Source organism: Budorcas taxicolor, chromosome 19 (assembly GCF_023091745.1).
Source record: "Budorcas taxicolor isolate Tak-1 chromosome 19, Takin1.1, whole genome shotgun sequence".
Taxonomy (NCBI): Eukaryota; Metazoa; Chordata; class Mammalia; order Artiodactyla; family Bovidae; genus Budorcas; species Budorcas taxicolor.
Window position 1 is genome coordinate 17,129,934 of NC_068928.1, and position 20,441 is coordinate 17,150,374.

Here is a 20,441-nt window from a genome sequence, read left to right on the forward strand (position 1 = left end):
GGAGGGGGACAGTCAAGGAAGAGGACAAAGGTAAGCACTTAGTTCCATCTGGCAGATGTTAATTGAGCACCTGCTCTTGGCCAAGTTCTGTGCTCAGACTCAGAGTATGAAGACAAAGCGCGTTAAGAGGCAGTGCCGTCTTTCAGGAGCTTACAGACCGGCAGAGAGACAAATACAACACTGAAAGCTGTCCAGGCTGGTGCAGATAATAAGAGAGGTCGTTGGCCGTACCTTGCAGAGAGGTGCTGTCAAGGAAAGTTTCAGAGGTGTTTTTACAGGATGCAGACGAGTTTTCCAGGCAGAGTTTGCATATTCTGTTCCCTCTGCCTAGAATGCTTTTCCTCTCACTCTTCACCCAACTGGTCCCTCGTTTCGCAGGTCTCCATTTAAATGTCATCTCTTTGGACCAATAAATCAGGCCTCCTCCTGTCATTCTTCTCTCGAAACACTCAGGTGTATTCCTTTATAACACTCGCCACTGTGTGTAATTCAATATTCATGTGGCTGTTTCCTTCAATTACCTGCCTGCCCCTTGAGGGCACGAACCTTTCTTTTTTGTTCTCTGCTGTGGAGTGTCTGGCACAGAGGTGATGCTCAAAAAAATAATCTTTGAACAAAATAAATGAAAGGAAGACATAGGAGAAGAGGGTGTCACAAGAGTCCAGCAAAAGGAAGCCGAGGGAGGTGGATCTGGGTCTTATAGGCTGAGCTGGGCAGGGGTGGGAGTCAGGGAGTAGATTTGATTCTAAGAGGGTAGGGAGCCACAGAAGAGCTTCAGGTAGGCAAGTGATAGGCTCACATCTGCATTTTAGACCATGTGTTCCATGGTAGAACTTTCTAGAAATGTTCTATCTCCATGATGTCCTACGTGGTGGCCACTGGCCACCTGTGACTATCGAGCATTTTAAAGGCAGCCTGGCTGACAGAGGCACTGGATGATAATTCTGTGTTATGTGGGTTAGTCTAGAGGTTTTAGAAAGACCCGGTTAAGAGGATGGATGGGCAGACAGATGGGCGGAAGGGAGCCTGGTGGGAGGCAGTTGCCATAAACCAGGCAAGAGATGGTGGATGGCTCCCGGGTGAGCCCCGTGTGGAGAGGGCTCCTCTCAATCCCACCCCCCCTCAGGTCTACAAACCTGACGGCCACCCCACCTTAGTTCACGTGAGCTCCTCTGGCCCCGAAGGCACGTGATGGATGCAGGGTGTTAATTTCAACCCTCCTCCAGCCTCTCCCTCCCACACAGTCACCAGCTCTCATCCTGGGATGGTTTGCGCCCCTTGAGGGCAAGAGGCACTAAGGGCATTAGTGAGCAGCATCAAAGAATCAGGGTAATTGTATCGATAGAGGAGGGGCCAGGCCCCATGGCTGCAAACATTCTGCTGATGGTAATGGCTTCTCCCACCAAGATGTTTCTCATGAACACAACTGCCCCAAAGAGCAGAAGGGAATCAAGGTGCTTCTTCCAGAAAACCCCACAGCCAGTTGTAGGTTTGCTCCCTAAAAACCCTCCCTGGCTCCGGCAGCTAACTTGGTGATGCTGGGGTAGGGCCCCCAACAGGAGAAGCTTGCCGTCAATCCCAGTAAAAACTGAGGGCCTCTCCAGGGTGGGCAGGGGAGGTAAGTTGGGGGCAGGCAAGCAAGCCTTGTTAAGTGAGTGCTGAGCTCACTTACACATGAGGACCCAGGCAGACCCTCTGGAGCATAGAGACCTAGAGGCCTGGCAGGACTCCTGGAAAAGGGGGCAGAGAGAGGGTGGGTTAGCGATAAGGGGCCAAGGGGAGAGCTGGCATACCCCTCCAGGCCAGTGAAGAGCAACAGGCTGGGAGTCACGACCTCCCGGTTCAAGCCCCAGCTCTGTAGCTAACCATCTCTAACTTTCAGCCCGTTGTCTCACTTCCCCGGGCCTCTGTTTCCCTTTCTGTCCATGGGAAAATTGTATGATATGATCCCTATGGATCCTGACGATTCTCACCACATATGACACTGAACGTTTCCCCCTCAGAGAAAACATCCTCGTTCTGGATATATTTTTTGAAGCTCTCAATTATGAGACCATCGAACAGAAGAAGGCATATGAAGTCGCTGCCTTACTTGGTAAGTCAGAGTGTCCATTGCACAAATGTCCACATCTCATGGGGATGGACAGGGTCTCAAAGAGTTGGACACAACTGAAGTGACTTAGCACACACACATGCATGCATGCATGCATGCATGATAACATGGGGTTTCCCAGCTGCCTCAGACTGTGAAGAAAGGAGATTTTGCCTGTGATGCAAGAGACACGAGTTCAATCCCTGGGTCCAGAAGATCCCCTGGAGAAGGAAATGGCAACCCACTCCAGTATGCTGGCCTGGAAAATCCCATGGACAGAGGAGCCTGGCAGGCTACAGTCCATGGGGTCACAAAGAGTTGGACACGACTGAGCAATTGAGCACCAAGGGGATGGGAGGAAGAGGGGATGGGAGGAAGGGGGGATGGGCAGGTGGGCGGCCGGATGGTGAATCTATAAGAGTCCAGAACTTTTCATTCACTAATTGCTCCCTCTTCCCTTGCACTGCTCCTGCCCCAGAGTGGGAAGCACTCCATGTGGTGGTGTTAGGCCCAGTTCATTCCCTGGTCTAACCTCAGTTTCCCCATTGACACAATGAGGCAGATGAGCCAGCCATTCTCTCGGGACACTTCCGGCACTGCCCTCTCAGATTCCACAGTCTTCTGCCCCCTGATTGGAGTCAGACCCGTGGGGCCGTGGCAGATAGGTGCAGCGGAGCTGAGCTATGGATGGATCCAGACAGCAGATACCACCAAGGTCCCACCCATGGAGGCCCCACCTGGACAGCAATGTTGCCACGTTGAAAAGGCCAGGTGCCCCTGGACTGAGAGCTCTTTGTCAAACACTAAAGAAGGGCCACTCATCCCCAGAAATCTACAAACCTGGCCGCCATACCTGAGTTCACATCAGCTCCTCTGGCCCCTAGGGCACATGGTGGATGCCGGGTATTAATTTCAACCCTGGCCCAGCCCCACTAAATCTAACAAGACCTCTGAGGGTGCACAGTTAAAACACCTGCCCTGAACCCATCCCCTCAATTCCCACTCACTCTCAAAAAAGGATCCGATGTCTGTGGCTTCCAGGAAAAATAACTCTTGTTGTCTCTGTGAAGTGAACCTGGTGAGAGAGGCATCCTGAGTGGGGGGCAGGGGAGACAGACATCTTCTATCTGGCAGTTCAAGGGGAACACAAGTCAGGGGCTGCTGCACACCAGCCCGGAAAATGTGAGCAGGTGGCTTCACTTCACCGAACACAGATGAGGTCCCTCATCTGCAGAACGGGTCTAATAAAACCCTCTGTGAGTTTGCCATGATGGTGAAATGTGATCAAGCCCCAGCCCACAGAAGACCCATAAACAGTGGTTTCCGGCATCCAGCCAGACACCGTGCCAAGGCATTTCTGTGCCTCTCCCAGGAAGCGGCGGACACCGCAGGGTCCCCCCTGGGCTAAGGTGGTCATCACTAAGGGCCCTGGAGATGGTTGCGGCCAGAGACAGACTGTACTGAGAGACTCCCAGGCTGAGCCGGTGCTAAAGCCCCGCCCCTGTCACCGAGGACACGCCTCCTTCCCTCTGCGCCCCACCCCGACACACGTGTGTGCGCTAGTGCGCACGCGTGCTCTCGCACACTCCTGTTGAGGAAAATCACGCTGCCGTCTGTACCTCTCGCGAGAAGAGCGAGCGCCGCTTGCAAGCCCTGAGTCAGGAAGTCGGCGCTGTCCCCTGTGGCCCCGCCTTGTGGCCCGCCCTCCCCTCACTGAGAGAGCACACCTCACCCCAGCGTACACACATGCACCAGGGTGAGCCACACACAGTAGTGCACACCTGCACAGGCCCACGTGCAAACCACACAACTTCAGAGACACGTAGGTGCACACATGCCTACACACCTATACCTGCCATACACAGGCATGCTCACACCTCTTCTACACATTCAGACACACTGTCCCCACCCCCACAAAGCCACCCTTAGACACACTCGTGTGCCATCTATATAAAGCCATTGGGGGCCAGATGTAAGGCCTGCTTCTGTCCCGAACATGCACACACAATGCACCCAGGCATGCCCTCCACACTCCGCCACATGACTCACACATATACCCACTCCCCAGTGAGCCTCCATTAGACATTAGAGGGGTGGGGGAGTGGGAAGGAAATGGGAGCTCTGGTGAGCCCAACACCAAGTCCCCCCGCCACCCCGGGAAGAGCCCCCTTCCCACCATCTCAGCCGGCTCACCTAGGGATGTGCTTGTTGGCCTTCTCCCAGCCATAATCGGGAGGAGTGAAGAAGTGTGCTCATCAGAAAGTTCTCAGACCAAGAGGTCAGTCTGGAATCTCCAGGAGGATGGTACATCCACCCCCATCAGTGGCCCCCAATCCCAGCGCTCTTCCTAGACTAGCAGTTCACAGTCCCAGAGGTCACAGCTGGAAAGGACTTCACTGTTCATCTCCTCCGACCCTCCCTCAACCACCTCCACCACCAAATGTTCCTGGTAGGCAAAGCTGTTGAGAAGGTCAGGGCTTATCAAAGACACACAGCCAGCTGACGGCCACCCTTTGCATTCACAGCCTCAGAGCCCTGTGCTCCAACACACTGCCTCTGGAGCAGAGCATTTGGGGGCTTTCAGGGGATCAGAACCCCCTTAAGAATCTGATAATAGCTTCTGAAATACTGACTCTCCAGCTACAAATGCCCAGGTACCCACACGTAACGATTTGCATTCAATTCAAGGAGTCTCCAACCATCGGAAGCTCCCACAGGAGAGTGCTTCTCAAACTCTGGTGGGCTGGAGAACCACCTGGGAACATTAAAATCCTGACCTCCAGTCCCCAGTCCCAGAGACTCTGATTGCATAGGCCCCCGGGCTTCCCTGGTGGCTCAGATGGTAAAGAATCCACCTGCAATGTAGGAGACCTGGGTTCAAGCCCTGGGTTGGGAAGATCCCCTGGAGGAGGGCATGGCAACCCACTCCAATATTTTTGCCTGGAGAATTCCCATGGACAGAGGAGCCTTGCGGGCTCCAGTTCATGGGGTCTCAAAGAGTTGGACATGACTGAGCGACTAAGCATAACAAGAGGTAGGTGCAGGCATCTATACTGAATACAAGTCTCGCAGGAGTGTGATACAAGGGGATCAGAAGACCCCTGGTCAGCGGGGATCATACACTCAGGGCAAGAACCTGTACTCTAGAAAAGAGACCAAAGGACGCCCCTTGTGGTCCAGTGGTTAAGAATCCACCTGCCAATGCAAGGGTTCAATCCCTGGTCCCGGAAGATCGCACATGCTGTGCAGCAACCAAGCCTGTGCACCGCAACTCCTGAGCCTGCGCTCTAGAGCCTGCGAGCTGCAACCACAGAAGCTCACGCGCCTAGAGCCCACGCTCCACAAGAGAAGCCACCGCAGTGAGCAGCCCGCACAGCACAGGGTAGGGTAGCCCCTGCTCACCGCAACCAGGGAAAGCCTGCGCCTAGCAGTGGAGGCCCAGCGCGGCCAAAAATAATAAAAATAATAAATAATAAATAGAAAGAGACCAGACATTTACCTTTAGGGAGGGGAGACACATGCTTCCAAGGACTTTATCCCAAGGGTGAGAGGGGCCTCAAGATAGCTTCAAAGGCCCTGTCATAATTGGGAGTGGCTCTTACGTGCCTGTTCCCAAGACCCCCACTCAGGACACTGACACACGTCTCAGACTTGACTGTGCCCTCGCCTGGGGCAGGGACCACACACGTCTCATCTGTTCCCAGCCCGGAGCCAAAGCTGGGCCCCAACGTTGTGGTTCCGAATGGAACTGAACCAGGCCGTCCGCACGGGAGGTCCATTCCAGGCCCCTCAAGTAAGCATCCAGGTTAGTTCCCATCCCCGTGGGTGCTGAAACCCAGCAGCTCTCAGGGCAGCGCAGTGAGGGAGCGGCTTGTCCAGGGCCTGCCCTCCAGCCACCAGGCCCGGGCCCTGCCTCTGGGAAGGGGGCCCCTCTCAGAAAGCCTGCTTTCGGAGTTCTCCGTCCATCCACCCTTCCAGAAGCACTGTCAGGAAAGCCAAGTCTTTGTCTTCTCTCTCTCTCTCCAGGTGATATTGGTGGTCAGATGGGACTGTTCATTGGTGCTAGTATCCTTACAATACTAGAGCTCTTTGATTATATTTATGAGGTAAGATGCGGGATTGCTCATGGGGGACCACCAGGCACCCTCATCCTGCCCCGACGCCCAGAACCAGAGCACGGAGCGGGGAGAGCTCGGCCTCCCTCCTCCCAGGGCTGCCTGCCCTCCCTGTGCGTGGACACTGTCTGTCCCTGCGCCCCAGGCACCGGGGAGGGGTGGGTGAGAGAGATGGAAGCCGCAGGCCTGTCCTCAGAGCCGTCTACACCCGCACACAGGGAACCGGAGGGTTGAGACAGTGCAGGGGCCGGCGCGGAGCCCCTGGGCCTCGTGTGGGGCTTCACGCGTGGGTTTGTCTACACCCGCACACTCACACCACACACACACACACACACCACACACGCTTATAGCATATGCATACACAACATACACACACACACGTGCTTATATCATAACATACACACACACACTTATACACATACACAACACACACACACACCACGCGCTTATAGCATATGCATACACAACATACACACACACCCCACACGCTTATAGCATATGCATACACACACCCCACACACTTATAGCATATCATACACAACACACACACACATATACCCCACACGCTGCACACACACACATGCCACATGCACTCCACATACACTCCACACACACACCACTTATACCATGCTCATACACAACATATACACACACCTATACCCCACACACTCCATACATACTCCACATACGCTCCACACACACCACTTGCATACACTTGCTATACACACACACATCACACACACTAATACCACACTCACATATAACAGAGACACACACATATACCCCACACACCCCACACACACACATTCCACACACACTTATACCACACTTACACACACTGCTCACAAATGCACACATATGCCACAGGCACACAATATATACTATAGACACACACCACTTGCACAGACGTGACATGCACATACATCATATACACTAATACCACACTGACATATAACATATACACATACATATAGCCCACACACACATATTCCACACACACTTACACCACACTCATACACTGCTCACAAATACACACATACACCACAGATAAACCACATACACTGTACACACGCACCATTTGCACACACATGACATACACACGTACATCACACACACTTATACCACACTCACACACAACACATACACACATACACACCACACACACCACACACACACCATACTCATACACCACACATGCACACACACTCCATATTACACTTACTCACACACTGCTCGCAAATACACATACACCACCACACACACCCCACATGCACACACACACACCTGCCCTCCAGGTGACCCGTCACCAGAGCAGCGCCTTCCGGGGTCCAGGCAGGTTAGGGGAGGAGCACTCCTGAGAGGTCATCAATCCTGAGCAGGAAGAGCAGGGGCACTCCAGCCGCTCTGGTTCAGAGAGCTGTCGCCCTCAGGAGGCAGCTGGAAAACAGTCTCTGAAAGCTTCTCACACAACACACAGCAGCTTCAGGCACTGCGTGCTCCAGGGGCTCATCAGTCTTGCTACTGCTTTCCTCCCAGCACTGTGGGAAGTGGAGTGACCAGGGGCCTGTGGAGTGCCACACCCCACCTCTCAGCATGGCGACCCAGTTCCCAAACTGGGTCCCACAGCCAGATTTTGTTCTGCCCTGTTTAATCATTTTTGTGCAAAGATGTACAAAGTTATAGAAGTTGAATCACATCAGGAAACATATTTAATAACTACTCTCTTATTGAGAATGAAATGTTAACACAGTTGTATCCCGACCTTGTGAACTGTGGAGTTGTCAGGCCTCAAAAGTGACGAGTAACTGTCCCCCCAGGACAGATGGGGAACCAGCCACGCTGAGAGACCACACTGAGGCCCTCCCGTGCCCCCCACACTCCAGTCTCTAGCTCCTGCACCAAAAGCTTGGCTAGACACCCTAGTTGGGATGCCAGGCTGGGCTCCTACCAATGTCTGTCCAGCTTCAGCCCAGGTGGCCACTTCCCCTGCCTCCCCAGCCCAACCACGTGGAATGAGGTCTCTCTCGCTACCTTGATGCCTTTCTCCCGGCCTGACTTTCCTTCCTGCCTTTCTTGCAGCTGATCAAAGAGAAGCTATTAGACCTGCTTGGCAAAGAAGAGGAGGAAGGGAGCCACGATGAGAATGTGGTAAGGGCGGCCGGCAGGGGGTTGCAGGTTGGTTAGTTCCTTGGTGTGTACAAGCCGTGTGAAAGCAGATGCCGGTGCCAGGCAGGATGGGAGTGCTCCATCACACACCTTTCATAGCTCAAGACCCTCCACAGCTCCCAAGTCCAAGGACACTCCAGCTGAACCTTGAGCCTCTCTCTGAGACCCATCCTGGAAGCCAGCTGTAGATTGGATCTGCTCCATGGATGCAGCGAAGACCAGGAAATGCTTCTGCCTGGACCAGCTCAGCTTCTCCCCGGCCAGAAGCCACGCCCCTCTTTGCGTGTCTTGGGAGACCAAGGAGAGGCTCCATGTAGGCCCACTCCCTTATTCCCTAGGTGGCAGAATGTGAGCAGGAACGTCCCTGTTACTCTACCCCATTTGAACAGGACATAGGGTGTGGGGCCCTCTGAAGTAGTGGTGTTGTTTCAGTAGCTAAGTCATGTCCCACTCTTTGCAACCCCATGGACTGTAGTCCACCAGGCTCCTCTGTCTGGGAACTTCTCCAGGCAAGAATACTGAAGTGAATTGCCATTTCCTTCTCCAAGGGATCGTCGCAACCCAGGGATCGAACCCTGCTTAGCAGGCAGATTCTATGAAGTAGGTAGAAGCAATAACACCCATTATAACTGCTGACCATTGTAAGCCTGGTATGTGTCAGGCACTGTGTTATGCGCCTTAAGAGTGACACGTCATTTCAACCCTAGAGTCACCTGGAGGAAGGGCTGTTCTTATCTCCATGTTGTATATGAGGCAGTTGTGGCCCAGAGGCCCAGGTTACACAGCTGGGGGGGGGGGGGGGCACCCTAGCCTCCTTCCTACTGTGGCCTCTCTTTCCTCAAGTCTAAGAGGCAGCCCCTCTTACACCGTCCACACTCTCCTTCCCAGATTCAGTCTGCTCCTGGACCCTGGTCTCCACTGAAGGCCGTGGGTATCACTGACTTCCCCCACATCAGCACCCCAGCCCCAAGAGAACACCGCATTCCTTGGCCATCTGCTGCCTTAAAATCATAACATCCCAAGTGGATCCCAGCCTCCTCCTCCTCCTATCTGGGCTCCCATTTTTGCTCCAGACACTGTTTCTCTACTCATCTCCCAGGCTAAACATCCCACTTTGATTCTCTCGGGTCCCTGCAGCTTCTGTTTGAACAGAAGACAGCTTCTGTGGAAGGGCGGACAGTGTGGGTGGAAGGAGCCCTGGGCTCTGGACTCAGTTGACCTGCCTGGATCCCAGGGCCCTTCTTCCCAGCTGTGCATCTGAGGGTACATCATCTCCCTCTCTGAGCAGCTGCCAAACCACTGGGACCTCAGGGGGGGCCATCAGAGTAAATGAGACCAGGCCCTGGGAAGCAATGAGCTTCCAGTGACTAGTCTGTAGTAAGCGCTCAGCGAATACAGGCTCCCTCCCCTCACCCCACCTTCCCTTCTGCCTTCAGAATGTCTCAGAGACATAGCCTCCTCCTTTGCACTGCTCCCAGACTCATCCTCATCTAATCTCCCCCAAATTCTTGGCACAGAATTCCACTCACATCCCTCCCAGCCTCCAGCCCTCTGCAGGGCTAGGAATCACCCAGAAGACTCAAAGCCACCTCAGCCCTGCCCTGCTCAGACACCCGAGATAACCCTTCCCTGAGGCCAGCCTTACCCCAAGGTCCTTTGGAGGCAGCTGGGATCAGGGGTCAAACTCCCAGCTGGCAGAGACCTCCACTGTTTTGCCTCAGCGATCAAGCAGCCCCTCCTGCCCAGGCCAGGCCACAGGTGGCCCCTCCTCCACCCCAGGTGGACCCAACAGAGGTCCAAGGAGGCGGGTGGGATAGGTCATCCACGCCCCAAGGCTACACACCACTCAGATGTAGCTTCCAGTGACACAGCAGGGGACCTCTGGAGAGGTCCACAGGATATAAATATGGGATATATTGTACAACGCAGGGAATACAGCTACCACCCTTGGGCTGCTTTGTTCCTTATAGATGTGCTAAGTCACTTCAGTTGTGTCGGGCTCTTTGAGACCCCACGTGTAGCCCTCCAGGTTCCTCTGTCCATGGGATTCTCCAAGCGAGAATACTGGAGTGGGTTGCCATTTCCCCCTCCAAGGGGATCTTCCCCACCCAGGGATCAAACCTGTGTCTCTTATGTCTCCTGCATTGGCAGGCAGATTCTTTACCACTGAGCCACCTGGGAAGCGCTTAGAGAGAAGGTCAAACTAGCTGTTAAACCCCATCATCAGGAAGCTTCCTCTGCACTCTGCAGCTGTGGGGGAGCGCCTAGGTGGGCAGTGCAGAGGATTCTGAAGGCAATGAGGCACCGCCCCCTTCCCCCCCCACCCCCCCCAGCTTCATGCCAGAAGATGGCAACCCAGCACTGGAGGGGTTTGGGGCGGAGCAGCAGTGCCCGGGAGAGCCCACTATGTGCTGCCCGTTCCCAGGGCCTGGGCTGGGCTGCAGGGGCCCTGGGACACATTTTTGCTGAATGAACATCAACAGGCACTTTCCTCTTCCCCGCCAGAGCACTTGTGACACGATGCCAAACCACTCCGAAACCATCAGCCACACTGTGAACGTGCCCCTGCAGACGACCCTGGGGACCTTGGAGGAGATTGCTTGCTGACGGCCCTCGGACGACCCGGCACCACCACCCCCCACCCCCAAAGAGACCTGGCCTGGGACCAGGACAGGGGACCGCAGGCTCAGGTGGGGTGGCCCCTGCCCACCGATGGAAAGAAGCAAGAGCCCCCTATGCACACATAGCAAACTCTGCTGAAACCTCGCTCCGGCCACGTCTGGCACGACGCGTCCTCGGGCCCCGCCGCCGCCGCGCGTCCGACCCTCTTAGGAGAAGCGAGTCCCGCCCTGAAACTGTCTGAGAACCGACCCGCCGTCACATCTCACTGCCAGACGTACAAAGCACTGCATGCTCCGACCCTCACGGCCCCGCGTCCGCGTCTTTGTCCGTCCGCGACCCTCGCCGTGCGGTTTCCGGCAGCCCTGCAGGGGGACCGGGTTCCAGCGCCGAGGTGCACCACCACGAGGCCGCGCAGGAATCACACCTGCACACTCCGGAGGGAACCCGCAGAGCCCTGGACGCTGTCCGGTCCTCCTGTCGTTTGTGAAGGTTCTTAACCTGCCCACCCAGCGCGCCCTCCGCCTCCCCACGCCGGCCCACAGGGTGCCCGGGGCCGCCCTCCTCCCCTCCCAGGGGCCCGAGACGGAGGGGCGGCGGCCGGGGGGGACACAGCCGCGGGGCCCGCGCCGCCGGCTCTCCCTGTGACATGGCTTGTACAGTCTGATTCTGTCTCTTCGCGAGGGGGGGCTTTTTGTTTGTTTGTTTGTTTGTCGGAGATATGTTTCCTTTCGTTTTCTGAATCTGGGTTTCGATGTTCCGAGCTTTGGTTTGGTTTTTCCATTTTCTCTGGCGTTTATTTATTCGTGCTTCCAATCACGGTCATATTAAAAGCTGGTCTTGTGGACATGGCCGAGTCGTCTCTGCCTTTTCCCTTACACTCTTTCTCCCCAAGATGTTAGGAAAGGGCCAGACCTGCCAAGTCAAAACCGACAGAATAGATGATAGATATAGACATAGATGATAATAAATTAGATGACAAATAGATGGAGAGATAAAATTTATGAAACGCTTACCTTTACAAAACGTGCATTCCTATTCTATTCTATCCTATCCTGCGTCTTTAAACACTGTCGAGTGCAACGCTGTAAATGGCTTCACCATGCCCACAGTTGCAATGACACTGCCCTGGACCGCAGGCACATGCCACAGAGACAGAGAGGCGGAACTCACTGCCCAGACCGGCAACCCTTAGAGGAGGCCTTCACATCCCTTTCCCTGGCTCCTCCTGGTCAGGTCAGTGAGTTCGGTCTGGACACCTGCCCCAGCCTGGCCTCCCTCCCACCGTCCTGCCTTTCCCATCCCCCTCTACAAGCCACCCCCTCTCCCCCATCCAACAGACCTGCTTCTGCCTCACTCCCCTTGACTCTTGCATCCTCCTGAGAGGATGTCCCTGTGGGAAAGGAGGTGGGAAGATGCCGCTGGTAGGGAGAGAACGTGCCCTTTCAAGCCCCTCTGTGGCAAGAGAGAGCTTTCTGCTCCAGCAGAATGCTTGCCCTCACAGCGTCCTGCTAATTCCACAGGGGCAGCTCCTGTAGTCTAATCTTTCACTCCCCGCCCCCAGCCGCTCCCAACTCAAAGTCACCCCCAAAGTCATGAAGGAAGACCTAAGATGGTTCATACCTCCCTCCTCGTGCACACGTGCACAGAAAGCGCTGGCTGGACCAGGGGTCTGGTCCCTGCTTTGCTATCCAATCCCTCTCTTTCCCTCTCCTAATACAAGGAAGGGATGGATGAGATCATGCACCCCTCTGGGCTCCATTCCCTCCACCTGAGGCTGCAAATAATACCTTACCTGTGTCTTCACAGATGCTCTCCAGAGGCCCCTTCAGACTCGAGATGCTAGGACAGCATTACTGCCCCTGCCGGCGGGACAAGGAACACCAGCCACACTGACGCACAAGCAGGACGGCATCTGGCACTCACGGGGCTGCAGGGGGAGCTGGGTCTGTGGCGTCCTTCCCCGCATCCTCTCAGCGGGCGTTGGCCACGCTGGGGTTTCCTTTCCAGAAACAGAGGATGCAGCCACTGGAAGGGACCTTTTAGTTTTCTATCTCTGCCGTAACAAAATGATAAACCTAGTGACTTTAAAACAACACAAATGTATTATAGTTCAGGAGGCCAGAAATTGGACGTGGCTGTCACTGGGCTAGAATCTAGGTGGCAGCAGGGCTGTCTTCCTTTCAGAAGCTCTAGAGGAGAAGCTGTTTCCTCGCCTTTTCCAGCTTCTAGTGTCTGCCCACATTCCTTGGCTTGTGGCCTCTTCCTCCTTCTTCAAAGACAGCAATGATGGGTTGAGTCTTTACATCACGAAAATGATCTACTAGTCTCATCTTCCTCTAACTCAGATCCTCTCCTGCCTGCCTCTTCTGTTTTGTTTTGTATTTAGGTAGCTAGGTTTGTTTTTTTTTTAAGAGTTTAATTGCTTCTTTATAATGTGTTCGTTTCTGCTGCACAATGAAGTGAATCAGCTATTTGTATACGTATATCCCTTCCCTCCTTAGCCTCCCTCCCACCCATCCCCATCCCACCCCTCTAGGTCATCACAGAACACTAAACTGAGCTTCTTGTACTTCGCAGCAACTTCCCACATTTTACACATGGTAGTGTATGCCTCTTCCATTTTTAAAAGACTGTTTGTATTAGACTCAGCCAATATTTCATACTAATCCTCCCATCTCAAGGTTATTAACCGGTCACATCGTCCCTGGTGGCTCAACTGGTAGAGAATCTGCCTGCAATGTCGGAGACCTGGGTTTGATCCCTGGGTTGAGAAGATCCCCTGGAGAAGGGAACGGCTACCCACTCCAGTATTCTCGCTTAGAGAATTCCATGGACTATAGTCCATGGGGTCACCAAGAATCGGACACAACTGAGGGACTTTCACTTACACTTTCAAACAGGACATAAAACAATGGGCTATTTCAGAATTGGGAAAGGAGTATGTCAAGGCTATATATTGTCACCCTGCTTATTTAACTTACATGCAGAGTACATCATTCAAAATGCTGGGCTGGATGACACACAAGCTAGAATCAAGATTTCTGGGACAAATATCAATAACCTCAGATATGCAGATGACATCACCCTTATGGCAAAAAGCAAAAAGGAACTAAAGAGCCTCTTGGTGAAAGTGAAAGAGAGTGGGAAAGCTGGCTTAAAACTCAACATTCAGAAAACAAAGATCATGGCATCTGGTCCCATCACTTCATGGGAAATAGAAGGGGAAACAGTGGAAACAGTGACAGACTTCATTTTCTTGGGCTCCAAAAGCAATGCAGATGGTGACTGCAGCCATGAAATTAAAACACCTTTGCTCCTTGGAAGAAAAGCTATGACCAACCTAGTCAGCATACTAAAAAGCAGAGACATTACTTTGCCAACAAAGGTCCATCTAGTCAAAGCTATGGATCTTCCAGTGGTCATGTATAGATCTGAGAATTGGACTATAAAGAAAGCTGAGTGCTAAAGAATTGATGCTTTTGAACTGTGGTGTTGGAGAAGACTCTTGAGAGTCCCTTGGACTGCAAGGAGATCCAACCAGTCCATCCTAAAGGAATCACCCCTGAGTAGTCATTGGAAGGACTGATGCTGACGCTGAAGCTCCAATACTTTAGCCACCTGAAATGTGGAATCCCTCTCCAAAGAGACGTTCACTCCTCACTACATCAGACTGGAAATAGTCCTTCTGGCGCCTAGACTATAGGGTGTAGAAGAACAGAATGTCTTCAGACTGCTCCCATCGGGGATGGAAACCACGTTAAGTGTCTATTCAGTGAGTTGGGAGTCTGTCGGATGCTTCTGCCTCGTTCCACTTTAATAGTTTCATACATTTTTTAAAAATCTATAACTTAAATTGCAATTTGAACTACTTCATTGGATTTCTGGCTTCCTTTTTAAATTTTTTCAGATCAATCTGGGATGGAGTGAAGAATATTCTAACAGGTTTGGATTGCTCCAGGCTTCGGATATGTATGCATCCCTTCTGATTTAAGAATTCTGGCTTTGTTCATCTGGGAGTAGGTCTGTAAACTTAACTTATTTAAAGAAAAGGCAGGAAATCCAAGAGAGTAAATCAATAGCCAGCTACCGATTATAATAATTAACTGGCTTTTGAGCAAAGATACAGTCATAAGCCTAAATTCCTGGGAGTTGTGGTATTTTTTATTGTCATTATTTCAAACAAGTAGCCGTGTGTGTGATCATTTCTTTAGGGATGACCTCAAGAGGTCTGGTAGACACAGGAGACTTGGAAAGTGTCACATTTTCTTTTTTTCAATTTTTGGCCACACTCCACGGTATGTGGGACCAGGAACCAAACCCGCACCCCCTGCACGGGAAGGTGGAGTCTTAACCATGGGACTGCCAGGGAGGTCCCAGCGTCACATTTTCAAGACTCACCCAAATGGTGACACAGTGGCTGGAAGCTTGGTGCAATCATAAGGTCAAACCGCAAGGATGAATTATCAGTGACCTCAAAGGGTCAGACCAACCAATTGACTGGTTGATCAATCGATCAAATAATGGCATATAATCTCAGAAACAGAATCAGCCACAGTTAGGTGAAAGGAGAAACTATTTGCCAGGGGCTGAGCCCGCTGTTTACACACTGTTCTTTTGTTGTTTGGTGCCGAGAGAGCCCAGAGTTCTTTTATGTTCCTCTCCAGCTTGGACCTATTTTTGTAAATCTTCACCATGAGCACACCTAATGACCAAGAATCCACAGAGGGTCTCTAGATAGGTTCTGGTGAGCTGGGAGGGAGAATGGGAGAGGCCGGCCCCACCCACAGGTGTGGTGATTTAGTCCTTCAGTTGTGTCTGACTCTTTGCAACCCAGTAGACTGTAGCTCTGGAGAAGGCAGGGGCACCCCACTCCAGTACTCTTGCCTGGAATCCCATGGACGGAGGAGCCTGGTAGGCTGCAGTCCATGGGGTCTCGAAGAGTCGGACATGACTGAGTGACTTCACTTTCACTTTTCACTTTCATGCATTGGAGAAGGAAATGGCAACCCACTCCAGTGTTCTTGCCTGGAGAATCCCAGGGACGGGAGCCTGGTGGGCTGCTGTCTATGGGGTCGCACAGAGTTGGACACGACTGAAGCGACTTAGCAGCAGCAGCAGATTGTAGCTCACCAGGCTCCTCTGTGCGTGGGATTCTCCAGACAAGAATACTGGTGTGGGTTGCCATTTCCTTCTCCAGACAATAATACTGGAGTGGGTTGCCATTTCCTTCTCCAGACGATAATACTGGAGTGGGTTGCCATTTCCTTCTCCAGACAAGAATACTAGTGTGGGTTGCCATTTCCTTTTCCAGACGATAATACTGGTGTGGGTTGCCATTTCCTTCTCCAGGTATTCGTCCCCACCCAGGGATCAAACCTGGGTCTCCTGCATCGCAGGCGGATTCTTTACCAACTGAGCCATCAGGGAAGCCCAAGTGTGATCTTTTAATGATTCCCTCAGGGGTAGCTCAGCTCAGCCAGCCTGAGCCTGGGATGCAAGGAGGAATCTGGGACCTCCTCCTCCACAAGCTCAGAGATTCAGTTCGATTTTGAGAACTAAACTTGGAGCAGAGACAAGTGCCTCCAGAAAGCACCAATGAATGAGCTCCCCTGTTACAGAGAGGCAAGGAATTGACTCCTCCGGGGGTGGGGGAGGGGTGCCACCAGCCCTAATCCAGCCACAGCCAGGGCAGAGCCCACACTGCACAGAGAGAGCTTCCTGGCCCAACTGGGAGGGGAGCAGGCAACCAAGGAAGCAGAAACACATGAAGAACAAGGGGTCTCCATTCATTGATTGCCTATTAAGCTTCGGGCACTTGCCCTCAGGGAATTTATCATCTGAGTGGGGATACTGACAAGAAAACAGTTCTGAAAGATGGATCTGAATTTTTGCAGCAGCAGAACGCTAGAGCAGCATATGGGAAGCCCCTGGGGGTGGAATGCTAGAGGAGGCACAGCTGTGGGACTGCACGAAGGTCCAGGGGAATCATATGAAGAAGAAAAGGGGGGAAATGTCCAAAATGACCACCGAGAGGCTGATGGACGTGTACGGATGCAGGGCCAGGACACCACACTGAGGTACCATTCTGCATCACGGTTGAAATCCTTTAAGTTTCTTCCTCAGCTCTCCAAGCATCTAGGACTGGATTTGCCAAGCCAAGGGTTGATGTCCTTATCTAATGGCTTTGTCCCTAACCGTTCGGGATTCCTAGCGTGTGGAATCATTTTGCACGTGCATCTGTGTATTCCTAAGACTGATAGGCTCAGTGTGTTTGAGGCCGCAAGTTGCCTGGAGACCATGAAACAGGTCGGTGGGAATAAGCCTAGCCTGAGAATGAATAGAAGGAGGAGGTCTCACTAACTCAGTGTAACCTTCTGTGAAACCTACGCTCACTGGCTTTGCCAGAACAAAGCCATAGGTGGCAAAAGCTTTGGACAGAGTCAAAAGACTGAATTTCTGACCTATTTTTGCTATTAACTGACCACATAAATTTGGACAATTTATTTCACTTCTCTGCCTCAGTTTCCCCCTCTATGAAAGATGAGGACTTCCTGGGTGATCCAGCGGTTAAGACCCCATGCTTCCACCTCAGGGGGTGCAGGTTCAGTCCCTGGTCAGGAACTCAGAGTCCTCATGCCATGCCACGCAGTGCAGCCAAAAAAGTAAAATTTTTAAAATTAAAAGAAAAAAAGTGAGGGGTGGGAAATGGACAAAAAGTCTCTGGTGCATCCCAACTCTAACAGTCTCTGACTCCAAATTGACAACAGGTGTCAGGTATCCAAGCAAATGTTCCATTTACTTCTGAGAGCCTCTGTTTCCCATCTATATGACAGAGATGATGGTTCCTAGGTTCCAGGCTGAGTATGAGAATTAAATGAGCTAAGGTGTATATTTTCTATCTTTTCTTCTTTCTTTTTCTTCCTGTAAAACACTGATTTTAGCCTTGTTTGTATTTTTTTTAAAGGTGAAAGCTATGAACTCTCTCCCCAAGAGAAAAAATCCACATGGTCCAATAGATGTACACAAAATTTTGTGTACAATTTTGTGTGTGTGTGTGTACAATTTTAGAAGGGTTATGGACCCAAGGAGCCAGATCCTTTAGGGACACACCCCTGGTCTAGAAAATGTTAAACTCTCCTCCAAAAGAACTCCAGGGTATCACAAGAGCAACTTTCTCCTCATAAAGGATATTCTGTCCTTTTTCAATTTACAAGAGGAAGGGTAAAAAGATAGATGGGATTTGATCGATTTTTTTCTCCTGCAATTTTTTAAATCTTTGGCACCTGCTGTAGCTCGGGTACTAGCAAGTTTTCACAGAAGGCCAAACGAATGAACGAGCAGAAAAAAAGGAGGAACAGAGAACCTTGGAAATGGGATTTCATCAGATTATCCTGTACATGTGGAGATCACAAGGGCTTAGGAGACCTGCATACGTAGGAAGCAGCTGCAGCATCGCTTTGCAAACATCCCCGTGACCTGATCCTTCAGGAATGTGACCATCGCATCCGCTGCATTCAGGAAATGCGTGGGCATGCTCTCTGGCTGCCGTCGAGTCCCTAGACAGACACCCTTGTTGACATTTCATTTGTTCCCAAGTGAGACTGTAATAGTGCTTTTTGTTTAAAAAAAAAAAAAAAAAAAGGAAAGAAAAAACCACTCGGTGCTAATGGCTGTGAGTGATGCCTTGGGATGGGGAATTTGGACGCCTTGCCTTCTTAAATCTGCTCTCCACGACGCCGTGCTCCTGTAGCGGCTCATTTGACTGACTGAGCACCACCGTGGGCCATTTGTCTTCAGTGTAATTCAGACATTGTGGCTTCGTTTCAAAAGGAATTCCATCCAAGTTAAAATAAGCCCAAGAGGAAGATACTGGAGGCCACCAAAGAATCCTCAGCTCCACCTGCTTTACAGGGAAGAGGGAGAAGAAACAGCTGGAAAACTTCAAAGCACCAGGTGGGGGCCTCTGTCCAGACTTCCTCACTCCTTGAGCATTTTCTGTGTGCTCACTACGTAGCCGGGCACCGTGCTAGGCACTCCATTGTTGTTCAATCGCTCAGTCGTGTCCAACTCTTTGCAGCCCCATGGACTACAGCATGCCAGGCTTCTCTGTCCTCCACTATCTTCCAGAGTTTGCTCAAATTCATATTCATTGAGTCAATGATGTCATCCAACCATCTCATCCTCTGTTGTCCCCTTCCGCTTTCAATCTTTCCCAGCATCAGGGTCTTCTCCAATGAGTCAGCTCTTCGCACCAGATGGCCAAAGTATTGGAGCTTCAGCTTCAGCATCGGTGCTTCCAAAGAATATTCAGGGTTGACTTCCTTTAGGATTGACTGGTTTGATCTCCTTCCAGAGGTCCCCAGTGCTGGCCCCTGGTGGGGGTTCATATGTCAAGAGGATGGGGCTCAGAGTGGAGGCAGGCAGAGATGGGCAGCAGCCACGCACAGAAGAACCTGAGCAGAGAGACGTATAGCAGAGATGTGCCAGGTATGCACACCCATTGGAGAAGAGGCACCGGGACTGTCTCCTGAGGAGGAGCAGGTTCTGGCTGAAGCCTCGAAAGATGGGTGGAAGTTGCCAGGGAGGCAGGTTTGCAGAGGAGATCCCTGAGCAAAGGCTTGGAGGCAGAGGAGAACGTGGAATGTCTGGAGAAGCTTGGGTGCCTGCTGGAGAGAACTGGGCTGTCTCTCTGCTGCACTCCGTCCACCGTGCCTTCCCATCCCGGAGGTCCCGTCCAAGAGCTGGTCCAGCTATGGAGGCTGGGACACGCTGAGGACAAAGCACAGCCTCTGAGTTGAACAGCCCCGTTGGAATCCTAGCTCCACCAGCTGCGTTACCTTGGACAAAAGTCCAGTGAGTTTCCTGGAACCACACTAGTGCAATAATGAGGTGACCTGTGCTTTTTTCCCTGTTATGCACCGAGCCCGTATCTCCGAACCGACCAAGAGGGCGAACAAGTCCACCACAGTAATGCAAAGGCAAGAAGGGAATTTTATTTCTAGCGCGCTAGGGCTCAAGTCTCATCCGGCACGGCAGAATCTGACGAGAGCCCCGAACAAAGGAGTATGGTGGCTTATATACAGGCAGTTCTTTGTCTCAGTTACAGGAGTAGCTGGCGTTACATGATTGGCTAGGCAGGATGAGCGCATGTCCTGTCTCTTTCTGGTTGGTATGTACGGGAAGTCTTCCTAATTTGGTCAAGGAATGCTGTTTTTCTCCCAGCTAACAGGAAACATGACTCAGGTCCCTGGTGCTATGCACCTCACTGAGCCGTCCGGCCTGCCTGACATTCCCCTTGTTTTATTTTTATACACTGGGATATAGTTGATTTACAGTGTGTTGTTTCAGGTGTACAGCAAAGTGAACCAGGTCTACATATACATATATCTGCTTTTTAAAGATTCTTTTCCCATATAGGTCTTCACAGAGTATTAAGTAGAGTTCCC

The 20,441-nt window shown here is 52.0% G+C and overlaps 1 protein-coding gene across 1 annotated transcript in view; it reads left to right on the top strand.

Annotated features, from left to right (window-relative positions):
- Positions 1-10,980, top strand: part of ASIC2 (acid sensing ion channel subunit 2) — a 294,455-nt gene extending 283,475 nt beyond the window's left edge. The window contains exons 7-10 of the mRNA XM_052658235.1: positions 2,004-2,095; positions 6,119-6,198; positions 8,287-8,355; positions 10,879-10,980. Of these exons, the coding sequence (XP_052514195.1) occupies positions 2,004-2,095; positions 6,119-6,198; positions 8,287-8,355; positions 10,879-10,980 (343 nt within the window). The remainder of the gene's footprint in view (positions 1-2,003; positions 2,096-6,118; positions 6,199-8,286; positions 8,356-10,878) is intronic.
- The last annotated feature ends 9,461 nt before the right edge of the window (positions 10,981-20,441 follow it).